At 41.8% G+C, this 21,638-nt stretch overlaps 1 protein-coding gene across 2 annotated transcripts in view; it reads right to left on the bottom strand.

The window, feature by feature from the left end:
- Window positions 1-3,685: 3,685 nt before the first annotated feature.
- LOC138006688 (NACHT, LRR and PYD domains-containing protein 12-like) overlaps window positions 3,686-21,638 on the bottom strand; it is an 18,716-nt gene continuing 763 nt past the window's right edge. Inside the window, exons 1-3 of one of the 2 annotated variants that reach the window (XM_068853159.1) lie at window positions 17,519-17,562; window positions 8,005-8,759; window positions 3,686-7,387 (exon numbers count right to left, since the gene is read on the bottom strand). In XM_068853159.1, coding sequence (XP_068709260.1) covers window positions 4,230-7,387; window positions 8,005-8,740 — 3,894 coding nt within the window. In that variant the 5' untranslated portion in view covers window positions 8,741-8,759; window positions 17,519-17,562 and the 3' untranslated portion in view covers window positions 3,686-4,229. Of the gene's footprint in view, window positions 7,388-8,004; window positions 8,760-17,518; window positions 17,563-21,638 lie in introns of those variants that run through there. The other variant, XM_068853160.1, reaches the window with a different exon arrangement.

The raw sequence follows: 21,638 nt of genomic DNA, 5'->3' as shown, positions 1-21,638 counted from the left end.
AATTGGATCAAGCCCAAGGAGCTCTGTTGGTGCCAGCCTGGCCCTTTCAGACGTGGTACACTCGTCTTCTGCAAATGTTGTCAGGTCGGCTAGTGGTGATGGTGTGGACTGCTCAGAGCGATCTTCTAATCCACCCGTCGGGCCCCAAAATGCATAACCTGCGGGGTCGTCTCAGTTGGATGGCATGTCCTGTGTCAGGCAATCCTATAGAGAACAGGGCTTTTCGGAGCACGTTACTGATGTTCTCCTCAGCTCATGGCGGCCAGCTACTCAGAAACAGTACGCAGGCTTTTTAAAAAAATGGGCTTTGTTCAGTAGTTCAAGGCAGATTGCTCCTTGTTCACCGGATCTGACGGCCGTTCTCGAGTTCTGTATGGGCTTCTTCGGCTGTCCTAATTTTTTTCTATTCTGCCCTTAACTCGGCGAGATCAGCTCTTGCTTGTATTATTTTAGTTAATGGGTTGCCAGTGGGCCAGCACCCGGTAGTCTGTAGATTTTTAAAAGGAGCGTTTCAGAAAAAGCCACCTTCTAAGAAGCTACATGGCATTTGGGATGTGAACCAAATCTTACGGTTTTTTGAAGACATTTGCACCCAACAGTTCATTAACACTAAAGGAACTCACTTATAAGAGTAGGTGGAGTAGCGCGACAACCTTGAAGAGATATTACTTGAAGCATGTTGTGGATGTGAAATCCGAGTGTTAATTTTGTTTTGTTATAATTATAAGGATATCTGGCATCATTGTTTTGGCTCCTCCGTTTAGTCATTATTGCTAGGTGTTGTTCTTTGGCCATTCTCTTCTACGTCATCACTACCCAAGACTTACTTGCGGGCAATTGGTATGAAAGCGTCATCATTTCCCGGTTATTCCGTTCGCGCTTGCAGCTTTCAAGTCGAAATTTTCCTGGTACAGTCGAACCTCGATTATCCGGACTTTTTTCTCTGGTCCCAATTTTTTCATGAATATTAATTAGTTGTGATTTTAAAAACTCAAAAGTTGCAAAAAGCCCAATAGTCCTTTCAAAAGACTGTTGAAACAGCGTATTACCCTGTGCGCTTTTCAAAATTCGCAAGTGCGACGAGACAAAGAAATAGTCTGATGCGTTCAGCTGAGATCTGATTGGCTCAATTGTTTTGTAGGTGTATGTAGTTCAGGTACATTGTATTTACAAAGGTCTAAAATGTTCAAGCGTGTTTGTTTTCTTCAAAGTGTATGTAGCGATGAGGAAGATGAGGGCGAGGACGAGAAACTAGTATCGACTAAAGAGGCAGCGCAATGTTTCAGTTGTAAACACATACAGGCTGTGTAGATTTCACAATTAACATGATGTTTTCTTTGCTGTATATCTTTTGCTTACATTTTGTATCTCATTAATATTCATATTTTCGATTATCCGGACTATTTGCCGAGGTCCGGACGAGTCCGGATAATCGAGGTTCGACTGTAATGCACACTACATTTGTAATACTATATCACTGTAACTCTATATACGCGTAAGCTACAATGATGCCTCCTCTCGAGGCTAAATCCCCGCGGGGGCAACTACCTCTGCATCGATAAAGTAATTAACCCTCCACACAACAAGCGGGCTATGGCGCCAGTGAAAAACGTTTGACGAAATAGTATAGCTTTGATTCCCCCTTAAAAACAAAAACAGATAAGCCTATAATGGCTCAATGCCGTCCCCAGCCTGTTCAGAACACTGAATCGGAGTACGTTACGTGAATGTCAAGCGCTGTTTTGCTCACATTTGAAACTTGCACGATAAAACACCGCTTTATGTGGAATTAAGCATGCGGCTGGATAGCGATATTTCCTGTTTACACACGTTGACGTCACATTATTTTTGATATATTGAAATTTGCCAACCACCGAACAAAGTAAGTCATTGTTTCAACAGCCAATAAGGTTCTGGTTGGCATATTAATAACTATGGGTGACGTCACGAGAAACATCGCCATAAGATCTAACATGCTTATCTTAAATGTTGTTCACTGCTGAGTATCTCGACCGTTCACACGAGAAAAACAATCGCCGTTTACAAGAGACGCGGCCAACGCGAAATCACTAGCTTTCCGTATAAAATGAACATTTAGATACCTTCGCGGCTTATCTTGTCTTACGGAATCACAGATCACTCGCATGAACGGCATGGCGGCTCGGTGAGAACTTTCGTGCTCATAAGACGGAAACTCACAGCCTTGTCCCGCAGGCGTTCTCCCTCTCCCGAGCGGGCACCAAGAACACGTAAGAGCAAGGGAGGGTTGTGTTATGTCATTCGGTGACGTCATGGCATTCAACTGAGCGGAAAGGGAACGACTGGGTACTAGTCTGGGAAATTCGGACGACGGAAGCGCAAGGCCGCGACTAAACGATTATACACTTTCATCCAACATCGTGTTCAATCACGCAAAACGTTCGGTGGCTAAATGGTCAAACATTGTTGAAGAAAGCACTTAAAACCATCGAATTAGGGGAGCCCCCGCAACACTTTGTACCTTTCATTATGGCCCTGAAGAAGACCAGTCATACTTACTGGTCGAAACATTGGCATAATTAATAGTGCCCCTGTCGTAATACCGGCCCAGCAATCCATACATAACCTGGGAAACCATAACTTTCTTATGTAATCTTTATTCTTTTGGTCTTGAAGTTTCATAGTGTCCTGTGGCAACATTATTATTTGGTGTGGTTTTGTCATCATGTGACGAGGTTGATGGTTGCGTGTCGTATTTCCATCATGATATGTTCAGGTCTTCTTTTGACGTGCTGTAATCGCATGAAGGAAGAAACTCGACCGTCATAAAAGAACCTCACCACACAAACTGTAAACACAGCACGCCAAAAGAAGACCTCAACACATCATGATGGATACACAACACGTAACCATCAAACCTCGTCACACAATAAAACCTCACCACATAATGACAAAACCACACCACAAGACACAACTCCAAGACCAAACGAATAAAGATTACATAAGAAAGTCATGGCTTTCCGTTCTAATTTATTTACACGTGAAGTGACGTCCGGTATACGTGCATGTCCGCAAGATGAGGTTCGGCAACAAAAATAGCAGGACGGTTTATTTGCGCGTTGTGTGGTCCTCTGCATCCAAATTTTCATTATGTACTGGGCATATGAATTTCGTTTCTGAGTGGTGCGTTTTTCCCGCTCGCGCTTGCTTTGGCTAAGCCATCAAAAATTTGCTGATGCGAAATATTGGATGAATATGCTTGACCTAGATAAAAGATGGTGGAAGAGCACTCAATACACAAAGTTGAAATAGCTGGCGAAACATGTATCCAGCACGATTTAAGATCAATATGGTTGATGGTTTGGCCTAGACCTCCGGGGCCTAAACGATTTGTGTGTTTTGCTCGCGCTTATAGAATCCCACACGAGTCTTGCATGAAAATGGACACTTCGTTGTTTGAGCCATTTGAGGCCGTACTGTGAGGTTTTCATAAAAATTGACAAATTTCTTCCCGTTTAAAAATTGCAGGAAACCGTCCCACAGATTTTTGTAATATTGTACCTGTGTTTCACTCCTATAGATTGAATCTGAAATCGTTAATCTTGGTTGCACAGTACTTTTGCCACTATTTTGACGCAAATCTCTGGAAAACAAATTTTTGCGACCCCACTTTCTTTTTATAAGAAATTAATGAAATGAAAAGAAATTACTTTAACACGTTATTTATTCAGCTATTATGGCTTTTTTTAGTATGGAAAATATGTACAAACTTTGTCGCTCCTGAAGAGGTTAGATAGAGTGCGCAAATAAAACTTTATAAAGCAGAAGTTAGATCTCATTTTGTTTCAGGTGTTTTCATGGAGTTGCTCCCGTTATTCATTTCACGCGCCTCATCCCGGTAAGGGCTGGTATCAAGTCAGGAAACTCTAAATCTACGATACCCCTCTCCTCATCAGTAGTTTTGCAATCTCTTGAGTTCACTTGAGTTCACTCGACAATTCAACGAATAAAAATGTTCATTAGATTCAACAATGTAGTAAACTCGCAATGAAATGCATTGCCAGTTATAGTTAACCTCGTATGGAGATAAATTGCTCTCATATCTCTCAGAGGGGAGACTAGGGACTAGGTGCACCTTTGTTTCAGTTTGATCAAATAAAATGTTTCTTGTTTGGGTATCTGTCTTTGCTTGATTAAAGCTCTCGAGAAGGGTTCAGTTCGGATTCATTGCAGCTCTGTATGTTAAATGATCAAGGGCGTTCACTTCTTAGAAAGGCCGCTGCTTGACTTGACTCATTTTGTAGCTTCCTTGCGTGTGTAATCTTTGAAATAGTCATGGAACGCTCATGTGATTGATTACCCTGAAGGTTTAAAGTGGTTACTTGACAGCTCGGCACCTGCAAAGCTTGACAGAGACTGGCAAAACCTGCATCGGTTATGCCCTTTCCTGTTAGATTTACAGTACGTAATTTGCAACTTTGCGACTGTAGCGCTTGACAGAGACCTAGGATGCCTTCATCGGTGATCGGTATGCCAGTCAGATCCAATGTAGTTACCTTGTTGTTTGGTGCCTGCAATGCTTGGCAAAGTCCAATAACACCGGCATCTGTGATTCGATTACCAGTTAGATTTACCTGGGTTAATTTGCTGCTTACCACCTGTAATGCTCGACATAGACTGGCCACCCCGACGTCTGTGATCTTAATACCAGTCAAATCTAATTCTGTTAACTTACAACTTTCTGCTGATAGTGCTTGACTCAAACTGGCAACACCAGCATCGGTAATACGATTGCCTCTTAGATTTAAGATGGTTAACTTGCAACTCGGCGTTTGTAATGCGTGGCTTAAGCTGGCAACACCGGCATCGGTGATACGATTACCTGTCAGATTTACAAAAGTTATTTTGCAGTTTGGCGCCTGGAACGCTTGACAAATAGCTTCAACACCAGTATCAGTGATCTGATTACCAGTCAGATCTAAGAAGGTTACTTTGCAGAATGGCGACTGTAATGCTTGACTCAGACTGAAAGCACCGGCATCGGTGATGCGATTACCTCTAAGATTTACGGTGGTAACATTGCATGTCCGCTCAACAAACGCTTCACACAATTTGGCAGTACCGGCATCAACGAAGAGGTTTCCTCTGAGATTCACCACGGTTACTTTGCAGCTTGGCGCCCGTAATGCTTCAGAAAGTGTAGCGACGCCATTACTAGTGATCCGATTGGTACTCAAATCTACCGAGGTTACCTTGCAACTTGGCTCCTGTAAAGCTTGACTGAGTCTTGCGACACCGGCATCGGTTATCACGTTATTGCCGAGATTTAGAGCGGTTATTCCGCACGTCGGAGCTGATAAAGCTTCGCTAAGTGTTTCAAGAAGGGCATCGTTAATGAAGCAGTCACTCAAACTCAGAGTAGTAACTTTGCAGCCTGGGTCTTGTAATACTTGACACAGAATAGCGAATCGGATATTGCTCATGTGATTGTGGCGAATAGATAGTGTGGACAAGTTACAGTTTCGTGATTTCAGTGCAGAAAAAAGTGTGAAAACGGCTACTTCTCCAAAATCTTTGTCGCAAATGAACAACTCTGTTAATTTACTAAAGGCTTCAGTCATACACTCTGCAGAGGAATCTTTGTGAACAAGTCGAAAATCTGACAAGTGCAACTTTCTGACCGGGCAGGAGTCATTTTTAAGTGATTCCCAGATTCTTTTTACGCCTTGTGGTTGAAGAGTCGAAGACGTGATATGCAAGGACCTATACATACAACGATATCGATGTTTCCATGCCTTTGTACGTTTGGTTGTAGTAGATATCTCCTCAATCGATGCGCTCATGATGTCAAGCAAAAAAGATACCGCAAGGCAGTCTACATCATTTATTTCCTCGAAGTGAAGCGGGTACAAATGGGAAAAGTTTGTTATGGAATTTCTTGCAAATTCCTTGTCTCCATATTCGACGAGGCACTTTGCTCTTATAAGGCATGCTTGGGATTCGCTTGAGAAAGGAACTTCCTGAAGCAACTTTTCCATGAAATTGCTGTCTTTATCCTTCGATAGAATTCCAGCCATGAATTGCACTACCTCGGCGGATACGCTGCCTTTCAAGGGGATTTCTCTTCTTTTCACAAACCAGCAAGCAGCTAAGTACTCCTGGAGAGTCAGGTGAGCAAACGAAAAGTATTTTATTGTTTGTGCAAACGACACTCGAAACGAAGGGCCACAATGAAGAAGGCCGCTTGTTTTCAGGGCCTCGATTTCTTGGGAAGATAACGTTTCCAAGTCTTCGTCAACAAAAAGAAACTTCTTCTCCAAAAGGAACTGAGCTGCAATTTCCGATAACTTATCCAGCGTTGATACCTTCCTCTCCTTGTCATGCTTCTGTTGATATGTGGTTACAACTGCATGATACAGGTCACTTTTGGAGACAGGGAGATTGCAAGTGTCGTTCGATTCAGTCAGAATATATTCCATATAGCAACACATTAAAGCGCAAAGCACTGGAATGTGAGCAAAGCTTACAAGATCCTTATTCCTACTGATGTGCTCAAGCACGACACTTTTCATGCTTTCATTTTCTTGGAAATACTTTTCAATGTAATCTAACACCTGCTGTTCAGAAAACCCTGTAATCTCCACGTTTCGATCAAAGTGAATTCCTTTCAACTGATCCGATTCATTAGGCCTGGATGTAATCATGAGAACAGATTCTCTTAAGAGATGTCCTCTCATAAGTTTGGCACATAGTGCGGCTGCGGGCATTTTCTCGTCTGCGCTGTTGGAATATCTTTCATGCGACAAGCTAGTTACGAAGTTTTTCTTTGAACATTCGTCAAACCCGTCAATAATTATTAAAACCTCCTCAGGGTGACTCATAATGAATTCAAACAACGTATCATCAAGACTCGCTTGTTCATCCAAGATCGAAGAACGACCCAAGAGTTCTTTCAAGTTAATGGGCTCATCACCGAGCAAATTCAATTGACGGAAAGTCAACAAGTAGACAAACTTGAAATCAGGCACTTCCTCAGTTTCGTTAGCCTGGAACAATTTATCATAAGCCCAGTCTCGAATCAATTTTTGGCAAAATAGACTTTTGCCTATTCCTGCTTTTCCACAAACAAGGATGGATTTAGGATTTTCTTCGCTATTTGGTTCTCCAATGAATATCTCTCGACACAGGTGGACTGGGGTTCCAGTGACTTTACCGTAACGACTTAGGCGCCCGTTTCTGTCTTGTGCATGTTTTTCTTCTTGTAAACTTTGCCTTCCATACTGCATGAGAAGCTCGATGAATATGTCATCAGTTTTCATTCTCGAAATATTTGGAAGGTCCATCAATTTGGGCTGGAACTCGGTTTGACACTTTATGGATGTCTTCATAGCTGTTATGTAGTCATTCACTGCGAAGAAAAAAGAATCAGAAGTAAAACAAAATGAACATAGAAAAGACAGAAAAAAAGAAAGAGACACTGAGACACTGAACTGGGAAGACAACAATTAGTGAAAAATCACCTTAACGTTACATTTTCCACTTGCACTCCCCCCTCTTCCCCCGCCTTCCCTCTTCAATGTTGGTAACGGAAAAAGTAAGAGGTGGCGATAAGAAAACAACATTGTTTGGGGGGGGGGGGAAGGGGTCTAGATGGAAAGACTTTGGGGGAGGGATTTGTCCGAGATACCTTAAAAGGGAAAGTGTCTTAACCCTTTTGGCGCTTATTGTAGTTTCGCTAGGTTAATGATAAAAAACCGTTGTCTCCTTTCGTGCTTACCTGTAAGTACTGGTCTCCTCGGCTACGCTTTCTGATCTTCAGAATCTGCACTCCAAGACTGAATTGTTCAGTTTCGGAAAAGGCAGTTTCGGGGGGGGGGGGGGGGCTACCCTCCCCTCCCCTCCCATCCCCTTTCCTCGCCTCTTCTCCCGGGAAGAGTGCTTGCGTTAACGTACTTCGAAAATATATTCCAATCTCTAATTACTTCAGTTATTGTAGCAGTAAATGAAAGCAATTAATAAACCCACCTATTAAGATTGGTTCTGTTTCAACGCCTTCAGTATTGACAAGTGGTGCATTTGTTTCTTCTTCGGGATTCAATACATCGCCTATCAATTCTTCGAGGAATTTGTTCCTTGTTGTTAATAAGTGAACAAAAGTGACAACAGACAGAAATAGAGACAGCGACATAATCACGATAATGGCAACGTTCAAGCTAGTTTTCTGCCTGTATTGCAAGTCATTGCATGTAATAAGATTTGCCTCACGGGATGACGACACTGTTGTGTTTGTCTGGTAGCATCGGTATTCTTTAGGAATGGGGATGGTTTGGTAACAACAGAAGATTCCTAACATTACACTGAGAAGAAGGATCTGAATGGAAACGTGGTAGAGACTGGTATGCAGTAGTCTCCTTGTGTGGTGTTTCCTCAATCCCTCTATCCGCTCTCTTTTGATCCTTCGAAGGATCATGGCGCTCCTGAGAATAAATAGAGCCCAGAAAAATCCCAAAGCACTATAAGCAATAGCGGCAAAGTCCACTGGAATCAACAGAGGGCTCAAGGCAACAGTATAGCTGTCGTAGCAACGCTGTTGGGTGTAGTCGCTTGGCTTTGGAACACAATTAAACGTCTGGCCCCCATCGTTGTTAAAGTAGTCCTTAAAGAGACCAATCACGAATGGCCAGGAAATCAGAAAGACTAAAAGATGAATGCCTCCACAAATGGTTTGAGATCTGAGGGCAATTTGAGGCAGATTATCCATTGCGCACAGAGATGAAGACCTAAAAGAGAAAAATAAAATCTTTATATTTGCCACGTTAAGAGTAGGTCCTGATGTAACCTAGCCTGGTAGCCAATTAAGAGTGTATAGACTAAAACAATTCTACGTCAATGTATATGTCAATGTCCGTGACCATGTCCGTGGTCGTGTCCGTTTCCCTGTGACACAGTTCTAATTACATTTTTTGGCAGTTACTATAATACAACTTTACTGACTGAATGAACACTGTCGAAACGGTTCAGGATTAACGAGTGAACATCGTATTTGTTTAATTAAACGGGTTTTTTTTCTCGTTTTTGTGTCGAAATCGTAACTTGTATCGTTTACCTTAAAGAAACTCTTGTTAATTTCGTCATCATTCATTCATGTATACATAATGAATGCGTAGCGATGGTTATAAAAATTCGACTAGTCCTTTTGCTTCATGTTTTTGTCTGTATTTGTGGCCTTAACGGTGCATAAAAACTGTAATTTGCGATAATCTTGATTAGGATAAATTGATATTTTGCCGTTACGTAGCAGAGGCCTGGTTGTGAGCGGCAGGCGCATGGAGTGCCACGTGATCGTGGTTTGTATTTGGCGATCGTTTAGCGAGTGAGGCATTCTACGGTCAGCCTTCGCTGCGTGCACAAGTCCTGTTTGTTTGTTTGTTATTTATTTGTTTGAGCAGGTTGAAGTTTTGGCAGTTATTCAGCTGATGTGGACCTGCTGTTACCACCCACCCATATAATCACAGAGGACAGCCACAACACCGGGAACTTCATCCCCTACTCTTCTCGAATAGTGTATGGGTTCTTTAACGTCCCACAGGGAACTAGTGAACATGCAAGATATTTGTGAGACCGGGCCTTCGGTTTATAGCCCTTATCCGAGAAGACTTGAAAGTCTAACCATTTGCGGATGTAATTACAAAGGCAGCACTTTCTCATCAGTTATTTAAAGACCATGAGGGTTGGTCCGGCCAGAGTCGAATTCACGACCTCCCGCATGGCAGGCTGGTGCTCAACCAACTGAGCCACCGGTGCGCGGTCGTTCTCCTTGCGGATGATGCCGAAGTCAAGGAGTTCGTTTTCCAAAGCAACTGAGAGTTTCCTCTCACAGTTTAGCGCTATCGTTTCTAATTCTACTTCGGAGCTGAAAAGTTCAAGCGATTCAGTTGCCCCCGAGAACTTTGACAGGAATTGAGAGGTTCAAGAGAAATGAACCGCCATTCCTTAAAAAGTCGAGGAACAAAGACCAATTTACTGCTGTCAAATCAATTTTAGAAGTGGTAGAAGATCCTGCTATTGCGTTGGAACGCACCAATTTTGTTAAAGCCGAAGAAACTTTGGTCGAAGACACTAGACCGGCCTGGCGTTTGCTTTGCGTGTGCCAAATCAGGCCGTGTATCCTTTTCTCTCTGTAACCAAATCGCAGTATCAGTGGCCTTAGTCTCTCGATATGCTTATGGTTATGAATTTTTCATTTACCGTTGTTGCTGTGAAAGTTACAGAGAGACTTTGTAGATCTTTCAGTTTTCCAACGCTATCGTGTGTTTCATTTTATTTGCATGATTGAGTTTTAGTTTCAAGCTTCCATTGCGTGAAATTCCTTCACCTTTTGCTTTCAATACCAATACCTCAGCACTCCAATAGTCCGCACGCGTTTAATATTCCTTTTTATTATATGGTTCTGTCTCACAAGGACTGGGAACTACCAAGTTCACGAATTTGATTGGCTGAAATCGATATTGACCGCGGTCTAGATTTTCCCATCTAGACCGGCATCTAGAGCGGCAATGTTTTGCGGTGAAAAGATGCAAACTAAAATGCAAAAATATTGAGTAGTTTCTTCTACCAATATTTGTGTATGGAAGTGCCAAACAGCATGATGACAAAAGAGAGGATGACGAGCAAACTTTGACAGAATTAAGTTCAGCTCATCGCCACTCATCGCCGTTCGCAAGCAAAATGTCAGTTACATTAACCAGTTACATTAAACGAATTAAATTGTTCTTGTTTGCCATATAATAAACATCTTATTAACCGAGCTTAGTCAGTCTGTATGGGAGAATCTTGACCTCGGTCGTGTGTAAAGACCTCACTGCGTTCGGTCTGTACTCACGACCTCGGTCAAGATTCTCCCATACAGACCTCCTTCTCGGTTAATAAGAGCTAAGTCTTGATTTCTTTGCTGAACTTTTTGTGCCACGTTTATATTTATTCCGCTCTCTGTCACTGTTCAGAATTCAGGCAAAAAATGTTTGTTCTTCGATCTATGTTCCTAACGAATGGATATCCATCCCTTTGGGTTCCAACTCAAGTTATCATCTAAAGTATCTTGGGATTGTTATCGATTTGCCCGTTGGCATATTTTGTGCAGCCGAGAAAAGATTGAAATTCCTGTCCGCGGATCTATCACGGATCGTACCCCTGTTCGCCAGGTTTGTTAACTTACTTTCGTCCGTTGTAACTTATTTTGCTTGTTAGCTGCATGTGTCGGATCTGTATCCAGGTACTAGAAGCTCCTTTCGTGCCATAAATTTTGCCGTTAATTGGAATTTACAAGTTTTGCTATCGCCCAAAATGCCTGACTGAATTATTCTTGGAAGCAAGATCTTGTGCATATCGATGGTTTTCCTTTGTGGAAATTGTCCTCTTAGATGCGTCCAATTCTGCGTGTGAGCGTTATATTGATTTTGAGGGTAAGTTTTTCACCTAAATTGCTTAGCGTCCTTGCCGTTGAGATTGCCAAGATGACGACAGTTTTTTGACGATAACATGGTGAATGATTATATTTTGTCTGCCAACCGTCTTATGGATTCTTAGAAAGCTCAACGTAATTCTTGCCGTTGTCATCGGCAACGTCGCAGCTTTTGATGACTGTATACATGGTGAACGATGATATTTTTTCTGCCGTAGATGTTCTTTCGCGTCCGCAGACCTGTGACAGATTTGCATGTCACTTTACATTTGCTAGCTCCTTAAGTTTGTTACAAGATTTTATCAGCCTGGGTCTTCCGGAGTGAACACCTTTGCTCTGGACTGACTTAAGCCTTTAGGTTCCCTGTAGAACATAGGGCCGCAACACCACTCCTCCAACGCACTCGGTTCTGTGAGGGCCTTCTCAGCTGTGCCCATGTCGTACCAATGGCATTCACCTCTGCATCAGTGCTCCTGCGCCAGGTCTGTTTTGGTCTTCCTACTTTACGCTTTCCTTGTGGATTCCAGTCGAGGGCTTGCTTGGTGACGTTTGAGGGGGACTTCCTGAGTGTGTGGCCGATCCACCCCCACTTGCTTTTTTTGATCTCCACTTCAATGGGGCTTTGACCAGTCTTGTCCCAGAGGTCGGCGTTGGAAATGACGTCTGGCTATCTGATGTTAATGATGTTTCTGAGGCATCCGTTGATAAAGGTCTGCACCTTGTGGGTGTTTGATTTAGTAGTTCTCCATGTTTCGGAGCCATACAGTAAGACAAACTCTACGTTGGTGTTGAAGATTCTGATTTTGTTGTGGAGGGAGAGGGCTGAAGAATTCCAAATGGGGCGGAGGGTGTTGAATGCATGTCTGGCCTTGTTGATCCGGCTCTTGATGTCTACTTCTGTTCCTCCATCTGTGTTGACGACACTGCCCAGGTAGACAAACTTCTCCACCTCGTTCAGGTCTTCGTCGTGGAGTGTGATGGGGTCTTGTTTCTTGTTGTTTATTCGCATCACCACCGTCTTCTTGATGTTGATATTGAGGCCCGGCTTCTCAGCTTCTTCGGCGAGGCGGGACAGCTTCTCTTGTGCGTCCTGGTGTCTGTGTGAGAGGAGGCTAATGTCGTCAGCGAAGTTCAGGTCCTCCAGCTGTTTGGTGAAAGTCCACTGGATGCCGGTCTTCTTATGTGATGTTGCCTGCTTCATAATCCAGTCGACTACCAGAAGAAAGATGGTCGGCGACAGTATACAGCCTTGACGAACACCGGTCTGTACCTGGAATGTGTCCGTCAACTTCCCTTCCAGTATGACTTGGCAGCTGGAGTTGTCGCACAGTTGCTGTATGATGGAAATGAACTTGGGGGGGGGGGGGGGGGGGCCGTAGTGTTGCATTAGCCTCCAGATGACGTCGCGATCCACACCGTGGCTGTCGAATGCCTTTTAGAAGTCGAAGTTGCTCTGGACTGGTCCATGGATATTAGCTTCTTGTGCCCTCCTGTCATTTTAACCTCCATAGTTGTTTTCATCCGAGCGTCTGCTACAGCCGGTTCCTCTTTGGAATTTCGCCTGTTTTTGGCCACGCCCATGTTTCGTTGGTCTCCACTGGAGTCGTTTTGTTCATTGGGTTTTTTTTTCTTCCAGATGTTCCAAGTCTTTTCGTCAGAGGCCTCGCCAAGATCACTAATTTTTGTCTAGATCCCCTTATTTTTTCGGTGGTTACGCTATAGGACTCAGTTTTCCTACTAGGCTCGCTGCTGAAGTAATGTTTGCGTTGTTTTTTGCGTTCCAGAATTCTAGTTTTTTACTGTACATTTCGGTCTAGCTTTCGTTTTTTTCTGCATCCTTTCGTTTGAGTTGCACAGCCTAGGGACCGAGTTTGTTGTCTCGTTATTTGTTGTTCTTTATGATTTATGTTTTTTGTTTATATGGGTAGTGTCCCTTTGGACCTTGGTGGGTTTGATCTGTTTAGGTACGCGCGGAGTATCGACGTTTATGAACCACGCTTTGCGAGCATGACCTAGACGGCCTTGACATTCACCCTCGGTGTTTTTCATATGTGTAGCTGCACAGCCTCTAGTTTGTGTTTTATGCTGTAAGTTTTCGTTTGGTTTGCACAGGCTAGGGGTCTCTGTTAGTCATTCTCTATCGCTGTGTTATTATTATTTGTTTAGTGCGTTGATATTGAGCGATTGCTTGGCCTTGTTGCCCTCGAGTTTTTGACGATAATGTCTCTATGTCGTTCTTGATTCATACGTCGTTCGCTTAGCCGTGTATACGCTTTATAGTTTACCAATGCGTTTATAGCGTGGGCTAGATCAGAGGCCCTTTATAATCGCCCTTGGTTGCTTTGTTGTGTCTTGGTACATACGTACATATAAAATATTGTTGTCCATGAACAATTTGTTTATAGCATGGGCTGAAGGCCCTTGATAATCACCCTCGGTGGGTCTGTTGTATCTAGTATCGTTGCCCTTGAGCGATGCTAGATTGGGCTAGAGGTCCTTGATGTCACCCTTGTTGGGTTTTTCTTGCCTATGTAAGTACTTATGTCCTTCTATTATATTTTCATAGCATTTGCTTAAGGCATTGATTATTCCATTTATAGGTTCCCTGTTTTAGTCTGTTATTATTTTCTGCATGCTTTTCTCCAGTCTTTCATTGTTCATGCTGCGGTCCATTTATCCATTTACCTTTTCGTTCTTTTTTCGCGGTCATTATTATTATGTTGCCGTGTGTTGCTTTATCCTTTTTCGTTTCTTTAGTCATTTTTCACACAGAGTTCTGGTCGACATCTCTAACGTTTCCCAAGAAGTCGTTTCCATGACTGAAGAGCTTGGATTGGCAGTTCTCGCCTCCAGTGAACCCGGAGCATCTCTGCATTATCCTAGGGTTTTGAATGGATGGAAGTCATTCGCCGTGGAAGCCGTCTTTGACGCCGTTCCTCTTCCACTCAGTATTTGTTGGATTCATGATCCAAATCGGTTTCAACCATCCTGGGTGCTTACTATACTTTCACAAGTGGTTCCACGATTTGGCCGGAGTCTGTTCGGCAATCAACAAGTCGTCTCGTTTTTCGGTCGCCTCGCCCTTCATGAAACCATCGAAAGGAGTTGCTCAACGCAGATCTTCCGAGGAAGTTATCGTAAAGAGCTCATATGAGCGATCTACTTCTATAGCATTATCAAGTTAATGTCTATTTTTAGGTCTTTCAGGTTTTCTTCGATTTTCGGTTGTCCCTTATTAGGGCTAAGAAATGTTAGGTTTTCATGTTGAGCCGGTCCATTTTCATTGAAATGTGCTAAGTTGACCTGCTAAGGAAAGGCAGTGAGTTGTAAGTTTTTTATTCCGACGCGGGTATATTTTTAGTCCTTCTTCTGCTTCTACCAGTCGTACGCGTTTGTTTTCACTTTATAAGCCTATGAGCTATTCCACTTACAGCGACTCTTTCAAGAGGTCTTTCCATGGTGTTGTTCCCGACATTGCTTAATTTAGTATTCACTCAGCTGGTGGACCAACATCAGCCCCTAATCCTGGAGTTCCTGACAGAAAACTTCTACGACACCACCGTTGGGCGTCAGTGAGTGCCATTAATACCTATGTCGGAGACTCTTTGGAGAGTTTATTAGAGGTCTCAAATTCACTTTCGCCTTCACTCAAGCCCTTTCTTTTAGTTCTACGGAGGGCTTGGCTGTGGCTAACACGCCTATTGCTTGAGTGTCCGGTTGAGTGGTGGTGGCAAAATATGTAATTTTGTGATAATTCTGATTAGCATAAATTGATATTGTTTCCACTTGCTGGTGTATTTAGGGGTTTTCGTGTCCGGCTCTGGTGCATTGCTTTTCTCTTTTATTTATTTTTAATATTTTCTCCAAACAAAATAGAGTAGTCAATTTAAGTATAAGAAATAAAATAGAGAAGGGCACGATATAGTAAAAACTAATTAGTGCCCATTAACACTGATTATAAGTTATAGCTCTTTACAATAAGTCCATACATAAGAATAAGAAATAATGATAAATAAAAAAACACACACATAAGCACACGTACACAGACACATACATATGCACACAGACATCGTACATCATGGCACGAGTCAAGGAGATTAGTACTGAGCAAAATAATATTTGAAAACTGCTTTTTTGAAAAGAATTTTCAAGGAAATATTTCGAATGGAAACAGGAAGATTATTCCAAAAATATTTACCAATAACAGTAGGGCAGAATTTTCTTATGTTTGTCCTAGAGTAAGGAAGGAATAATTGTAGAGAAGTTGCAGTCCGTGTGGAATAATTATGTTGCTCAGAAACTAAGGATATTGAAAAATTTCTCTTTATTTTAGAATTGATGTATTAATATTTTTGTACCTATTCCAATGCTTAATAATCTGCACGGTGGCTTGGCTGGCCAACGCGCCCATATATCACCTAGCTTGAGTGTCTGGTTGAGTAGTGGAGGCAAAATCGTGTTTTTTCGAGAAAATAACCAATCAAATTTTTCAATTAAATTATGCGCAACTGATTTGCGAACCCGTGCGAAGCGAAAACAAAATACTGTGCACTGTCACGGTCAGTTTATCATTGATTGCGACAACATTGTTTTCGCTTTTGAAGGTTTTAAGGTTTCATAACCAGTCTCGGTCCCGGATAACTATGCATGTATGATCAAGTTATGTGCTGAGTTGTTTTTTGTAAGGGAAGTTTCAATTATTATCCTCTTGTAGCAGATAAAGTGTATTCACAACAGGGTGCAGACATCGAGTTATAAATGCACACCGAAGGTTGCTAACCAAAAGAAAAATTAGAAATTAATTAAATGGTAGCTGGAAATTTGTCGCGTCAGCATCCCACTGAATATGGTCACTGAATGTTTTGCTACGAGCTACTTTCACCCCGACGAAACTCGGATTTTTCGCTGTCTCGCTTCATCGATGAATCGAACCCCTGAAAACTGAAAGTCCCTTCGAAACCGAAAGCAATAAACTAAGATGTTGACAAATTTATAAAATCTTTCAGTTATTATTGCATATTAATTTATTTGTTTTGTTTGCTGTGCTCTTGGCCACAGACCGGCGATCAATCTTGTATTGACCAAGATCGTTCTGTCAAGATGACTATATGGTAACCTCGTGTTTTTGTTTTCTTTTACGCTTTATGAATCTCGAGTTCGTCTCGGTCGATAAAAACACATGCAAAAAATGAACTTGTCATGAGCAATATCCGGACATCTTGGCCTCACAAAGTTCCTTTGTCGATAACGCATATTTTTGTTCACAAGTATCAGACATCATGACATTTTTTCTGGCTTTTGCCACTTAAGATTATACTAATTACGGCGTTTTACGCTCAGTATGTAACTTCAGACTAGCGTTTGAGTCATTTCGTCAGACATTTTTTGCCTTTCGCTTCTTAGAGCAGAGGCTTCAATTGATGATGTTGGTTTCTATAACTTAAAATGAACTTTCCGGTGATTTTGTTACGACAGAAAATTCATCATTACCTTTTCAAATTGTTGCTTCCTTAATCGCGTGTAAGTTCACAAGCTTTGTTATAACTGTTATTAGTTTTTAGCCTGGCGTAATTTAGGAACGTGAATAAATAATTTCGAATGTTATTTCGGTTTCTTTACTAAGGAAACTGAAATGACATGTTTAGTTCTAATCTGTTTTACTGATTAGTTAAATTGAATTTTGCGTTAAACAGTTCTAAACCACCGTAATTGAGCTGGAATTTAGTTGAGTATATTACTACCAGATCCACGCGCTTCTTGTGTTTTCCAAGAATACCAGTTTTCTTCAAACTGAGCTTGCCTTACGATTTAGTTCACCTTTCTCAATTGCTTACTTGCTGCTATCGTCAGTTTAGCTGAATCACGGTTTTCGAATCTGAATATTTAGGAAGTTGATTGTTTAACGTGAAAGTTGCTGTTATTTGAATTGAATGTGCAAGATAAAATCTTATATTCACACAAAATCCAATTAATTAATATTGCCCCAGTAAAGGTGGGGACCAGAAAACGCTAGAACTGTATAACCAAATGCAAGAATGAGGAAGGGATAGAGGAGCTAGCGGGCTAAAAAATACTCACCAGACCTGCAGAAAGCTTTTACCCTTGACGAGTAGAAGAAGTGAATGAACGCTACATGCCACGTCACGCGTCTGATAACCCCCTGAGAGGGGGTAATAACCTAGCCCTTCACGTCACAATAGGAAATTACGCAAAATACAAACTGAAACTGAAAACTGAAAACTAAATGATGCGGTTACGCAATACTGCGAACGAAATTCTTGCCACATAACAGTTTAAAAAAAGCACTACGAGAAAACATAAAAATCCTATTTGCTAACAAATGATTTTCTTTGTGTTTTCTGTAGTGCCGATAACCAAAACAAATTATTTAAGAGGCCAGGTCACTTTACCTGCAGCTCGTTTACAGAGGCCCATATGAATGAAATATACAAGATGGAGTAAATTGGCTACGGGCAGATGCTCACAGCCTCTTTAATTATTTTTTTTGCAAGATAAAATCTTATATTCACAAAATGATCCAATTATTTAATATTGGCCTCAGTAAAAAGTGGGGGCTAGAAAACGCCACAGTATCATAATTCCATGATTTATTATGCACACCCCACCCAAAGGAAAAGACCTGCTACAACACTTAAATCAAAATAAAGTGGCCGGTCTGGTAAAACGGCCAATTTATGGCTATAACCAATGGCTGAAACGTAAGTGTTCACAATGGATGAGGCATAATGGCGATCAAACTGAGATAAGCAATGAATAGTGCTAATTTAGGGGGAGGCACAAGCATATCCGAATTAGAAACTGGCAAGGTATTAAACAAGAATTGTTAATAAAGGTTCCAAGCCCCTTTTACATGTAGGAATTGGTGATGGCTGCAGGCTAGATTTAACCGGAAGTAAAACTATATTTGCCAATTCTGCAGCAGCAGGTGATGGGGTATGTCTGTCGCTGACTAATCCGTGGAGGCTGGGGCCAAATGGCGAAATTTTTGGATCTGCAAACAAGATTTACGTCGGCTACGGTTGTTTTGGGTCCCTGGCAGATGCTTAGCTTTGAATAATATACTATAACGTAAGCAGATCAAAACTAATTTCCGCACGAAAAACATAAGTAGCTAATCTTTGTGTGATTGTTGGTTAATGACATGCGCCGAGAACTCATTATCAGTTAAAAAATAGGATGCAGCGATTTACCACGTGTTTGCCCCAGCCTGGGGAGAGGATGTTTGGGGACGAAAAAGAAAAGATCGAGGTGAATGAGCCCCTTCACACTTGCAACATAAATGTTTGTACTGACAGCCAGCACATTCAGTACCTTTACTGAACGTAAAGCAATAGCCTTTAGGTGGGTTGTCAAGGCAAGATCGTGATGAGGGGGGTTGAGTAGGTGCCATACGATAAGATTGTTGGGAACGCATCCAAAATTCCCAATGGATAACACCTCATGGGAACGATTGCAGCAAAAAACGAATGTTTTCGTCATAAAATGTCCAATGCAGGTGACCCCTGGCTGCCAAATCCTGAACCACTTCCCCATATTTCATGAGGGCAGGGGCCTCAGAGAGGTTCTTTTTGCAGTAGATTCCTACAAAGGCATGAAAGCAACTAAACCATGACTTAATGGTGAACACCCGTTTGGATTTTGCGACTGGCTCAAGACTGGCGACAGGCTGGGGAAGATGTGCCCTGTGCGCCTTTAAAAGTAAGCTGATAACGATCCTTGTTTCTAGGGTTATTGAGGAGACAACTTATTATATCAATATACTCATTGTTCCATTTTTTTCCTCGGATCTTCTCGGAAACACGAGCATCTACGTGCAAACTTGGGGAGATGAACGTATTTTCTGGGACACTAAATATACCTTCCAGAGGAGCTGGTGTTACCCACAATGCATTGTTCACCAAGGCTTGGGCGAGTGGTTTCGAAGACTATGGCTTGGGACAGGGGCTGGTTGGCAGCACAACAGAGGGAGCAGGAGAAGCTGATCAAGTAGCTTGGTCCCTGGATACTGCATTGGACGTTGCCTCGATAGGGGCTCCATGCGATTTGGCCGGACTCTCTTCTGCAATCAACAAGTCGTCTCGTTTTTCGGTCACCTCACCCGTCATGAAACCATCGAAAGGAGTCGCTCAACGCAGATCCTCCGAGGAAGTTATCGTAAAGAGCTCATCAGAGCGATCTACTTCTATTGCATTGAAGTTAATGTCTGTTTTTAGGTCTTTCAGGTTTTCTTCGATTTTCAGTTGTCCCTTATTAGGGCTAAGAATGTAGGGTTTTCATGATGAGCCGGTCCATTTTCATTGAAATGTGCTAAGTTGACCTGCTAAGGAAAGGCAGTCAGTTGTAAGTTTTTTATTCCGACGCGGGTATATTTTTAGTCCTTCTTCTGCTTCTACCAGTCGTACGCGTTTGTTTTCACTTTATAAGCCTATGAGCTATTCCACTTACAGCGACTCTTTCAAGAAGTCTTTCCATGGTATTGTTCCCGATATTGCTCAATTTAGTACTCACTCAGCTGGTGGACCAACATCAGCCCCTAATCCTGGAGGTCCTGACAGAAAACTTCTACGACACGACCGTTGGGCCTCAGTGAGTGCCATTAATACCTATGTCAGAGACTCTTTGGAGAGTTTATTAGAGGTCTCAAATTCACTTTCGCCTTCACTCAAGCCCTTTCTTTTAGTTCTACGGAGGGCTTGGCTGTGGCTAACACGCCCATTTCTTGAGTGTCCGGTTGAGTGGTGGTGGCAAATGAGTGCCCATTAAGTTAAACACTGATTATAAGTTATAGCTCTTTACAATAAGTCCATACATAAGAATAAGAAATAATGATAAATAAAAAAACACACACATAAGCACACGTACACAGACACATACACACACACACACATCGTACATCATGGCACGAGTCAAGGAGATTAGTACTGAGCAAAATAATATTTGAAAACTGCTTTTTTGAAAAGAATTTTCAAGGAAATATTTCGAATGGAAAAATGAAGATCATTCCAAAAATATTTACCAATAACAGTAGGGCAGAATTTTCTTATGTTTGTCCTAGAGTAAGGAAGAAATAATTGTAGAGAAGTTGCAGTCCGTGTGGAATAATTATGTTGCTCAGAAAGTAAGGATATTGAAAAATTTCTCTTTATTTTAGAATTGATGTATTAATATTTTTGTACCTATTCCAATGCTTAACAAACTGCACGGTGGCTTGGCTGGCCAACGCGCCCATATATCACCTAGCTTGAGTTTCTGGTTGAGTAGTGGAGGCAAAATCGTGTTTTTTCGAGAAGATAATCCAATTTTTCAATTAAATTATGCGCAACTGATTTGCGAACCCCTGCGAAGCGAAAACAAAATACTGTGCACTGTCACGGTCAATTCATCATTGATTGCGACAACATTGTTTTGAAATTCGCTTTTGAAGGTTTTAAGGTTTCATAACCAGTCCCGTCCCCGGATAACTATGCATGTATGATCAAGTTATGTGCTGAGTTGTTTTTTGTAAGGGAAGTTTCAATTATTATCCTTTTGTAGCAGATGAAGTGTATTCACAACAGGGTGCAGACATCGAGTTATCAATGCACACCGAAGGTTCCTAACCAAGAAAAATGAGAAATTAATTAAATGGTAGCTGGAAATTTGTCGCGCCAGCATCCCACTGAATATGGTCACTGAATGTTTTGCTACGAACTACTTTCACCCCGACGAAACTTGGATTTTTTGCTGTCTCGCTTCATCGATTAATCGAACCCCTGAAAACTGAAAGTCTCTTCGAAAACGAAAGCAATAAACTAAGATGTTGACAAATTTCTAAAATCTTTCAGTTATTATTGAATATTAAATTATTTGTTTTGTTTGCTGTCCTCTTGGCCACAGACCGGCGATCAATCTTGTATTGACCAAGATCGGTCTGTCAAGATAACTATATGGTAACCTCGTATTTTTTTTTCTTTTACGCTTTATGAATCTCGAGTTCGTCTCGGTCAATAAAAACACATGCAGAAATGAACTTGTCATGAGCAATATCCGGACATCTTGGCCTAACAAAGTTCCTTTGTCGATAACGCATATTTTTGTTCACAAGTATCAGGCATCATGATATTTTTTCTGGCTTTTGCCACTTAAGATTATACTAATTACGGCGTTTTACGCTCAATGTGTAACTTGAGACTAGCGT

This window comes from Montipora foliosa, chromosome 6, assembly GCF_036669935.1.
Source record: "Montipora foliosa isolate CH-2021 chromosome 6, ASM3666993v2, whole genome shotgun sequence".
Classification (NCBI taxonomy): domain Eukaryota; kingdom Metazoa; phylum Cnidaria; class Anthozoa; order Scleractinia; family Acroporidae; genus Montipora; species Montipora foliosa.
This window is presented reverse-complemented; position numbering and strand designations above follow the sequence as displayed.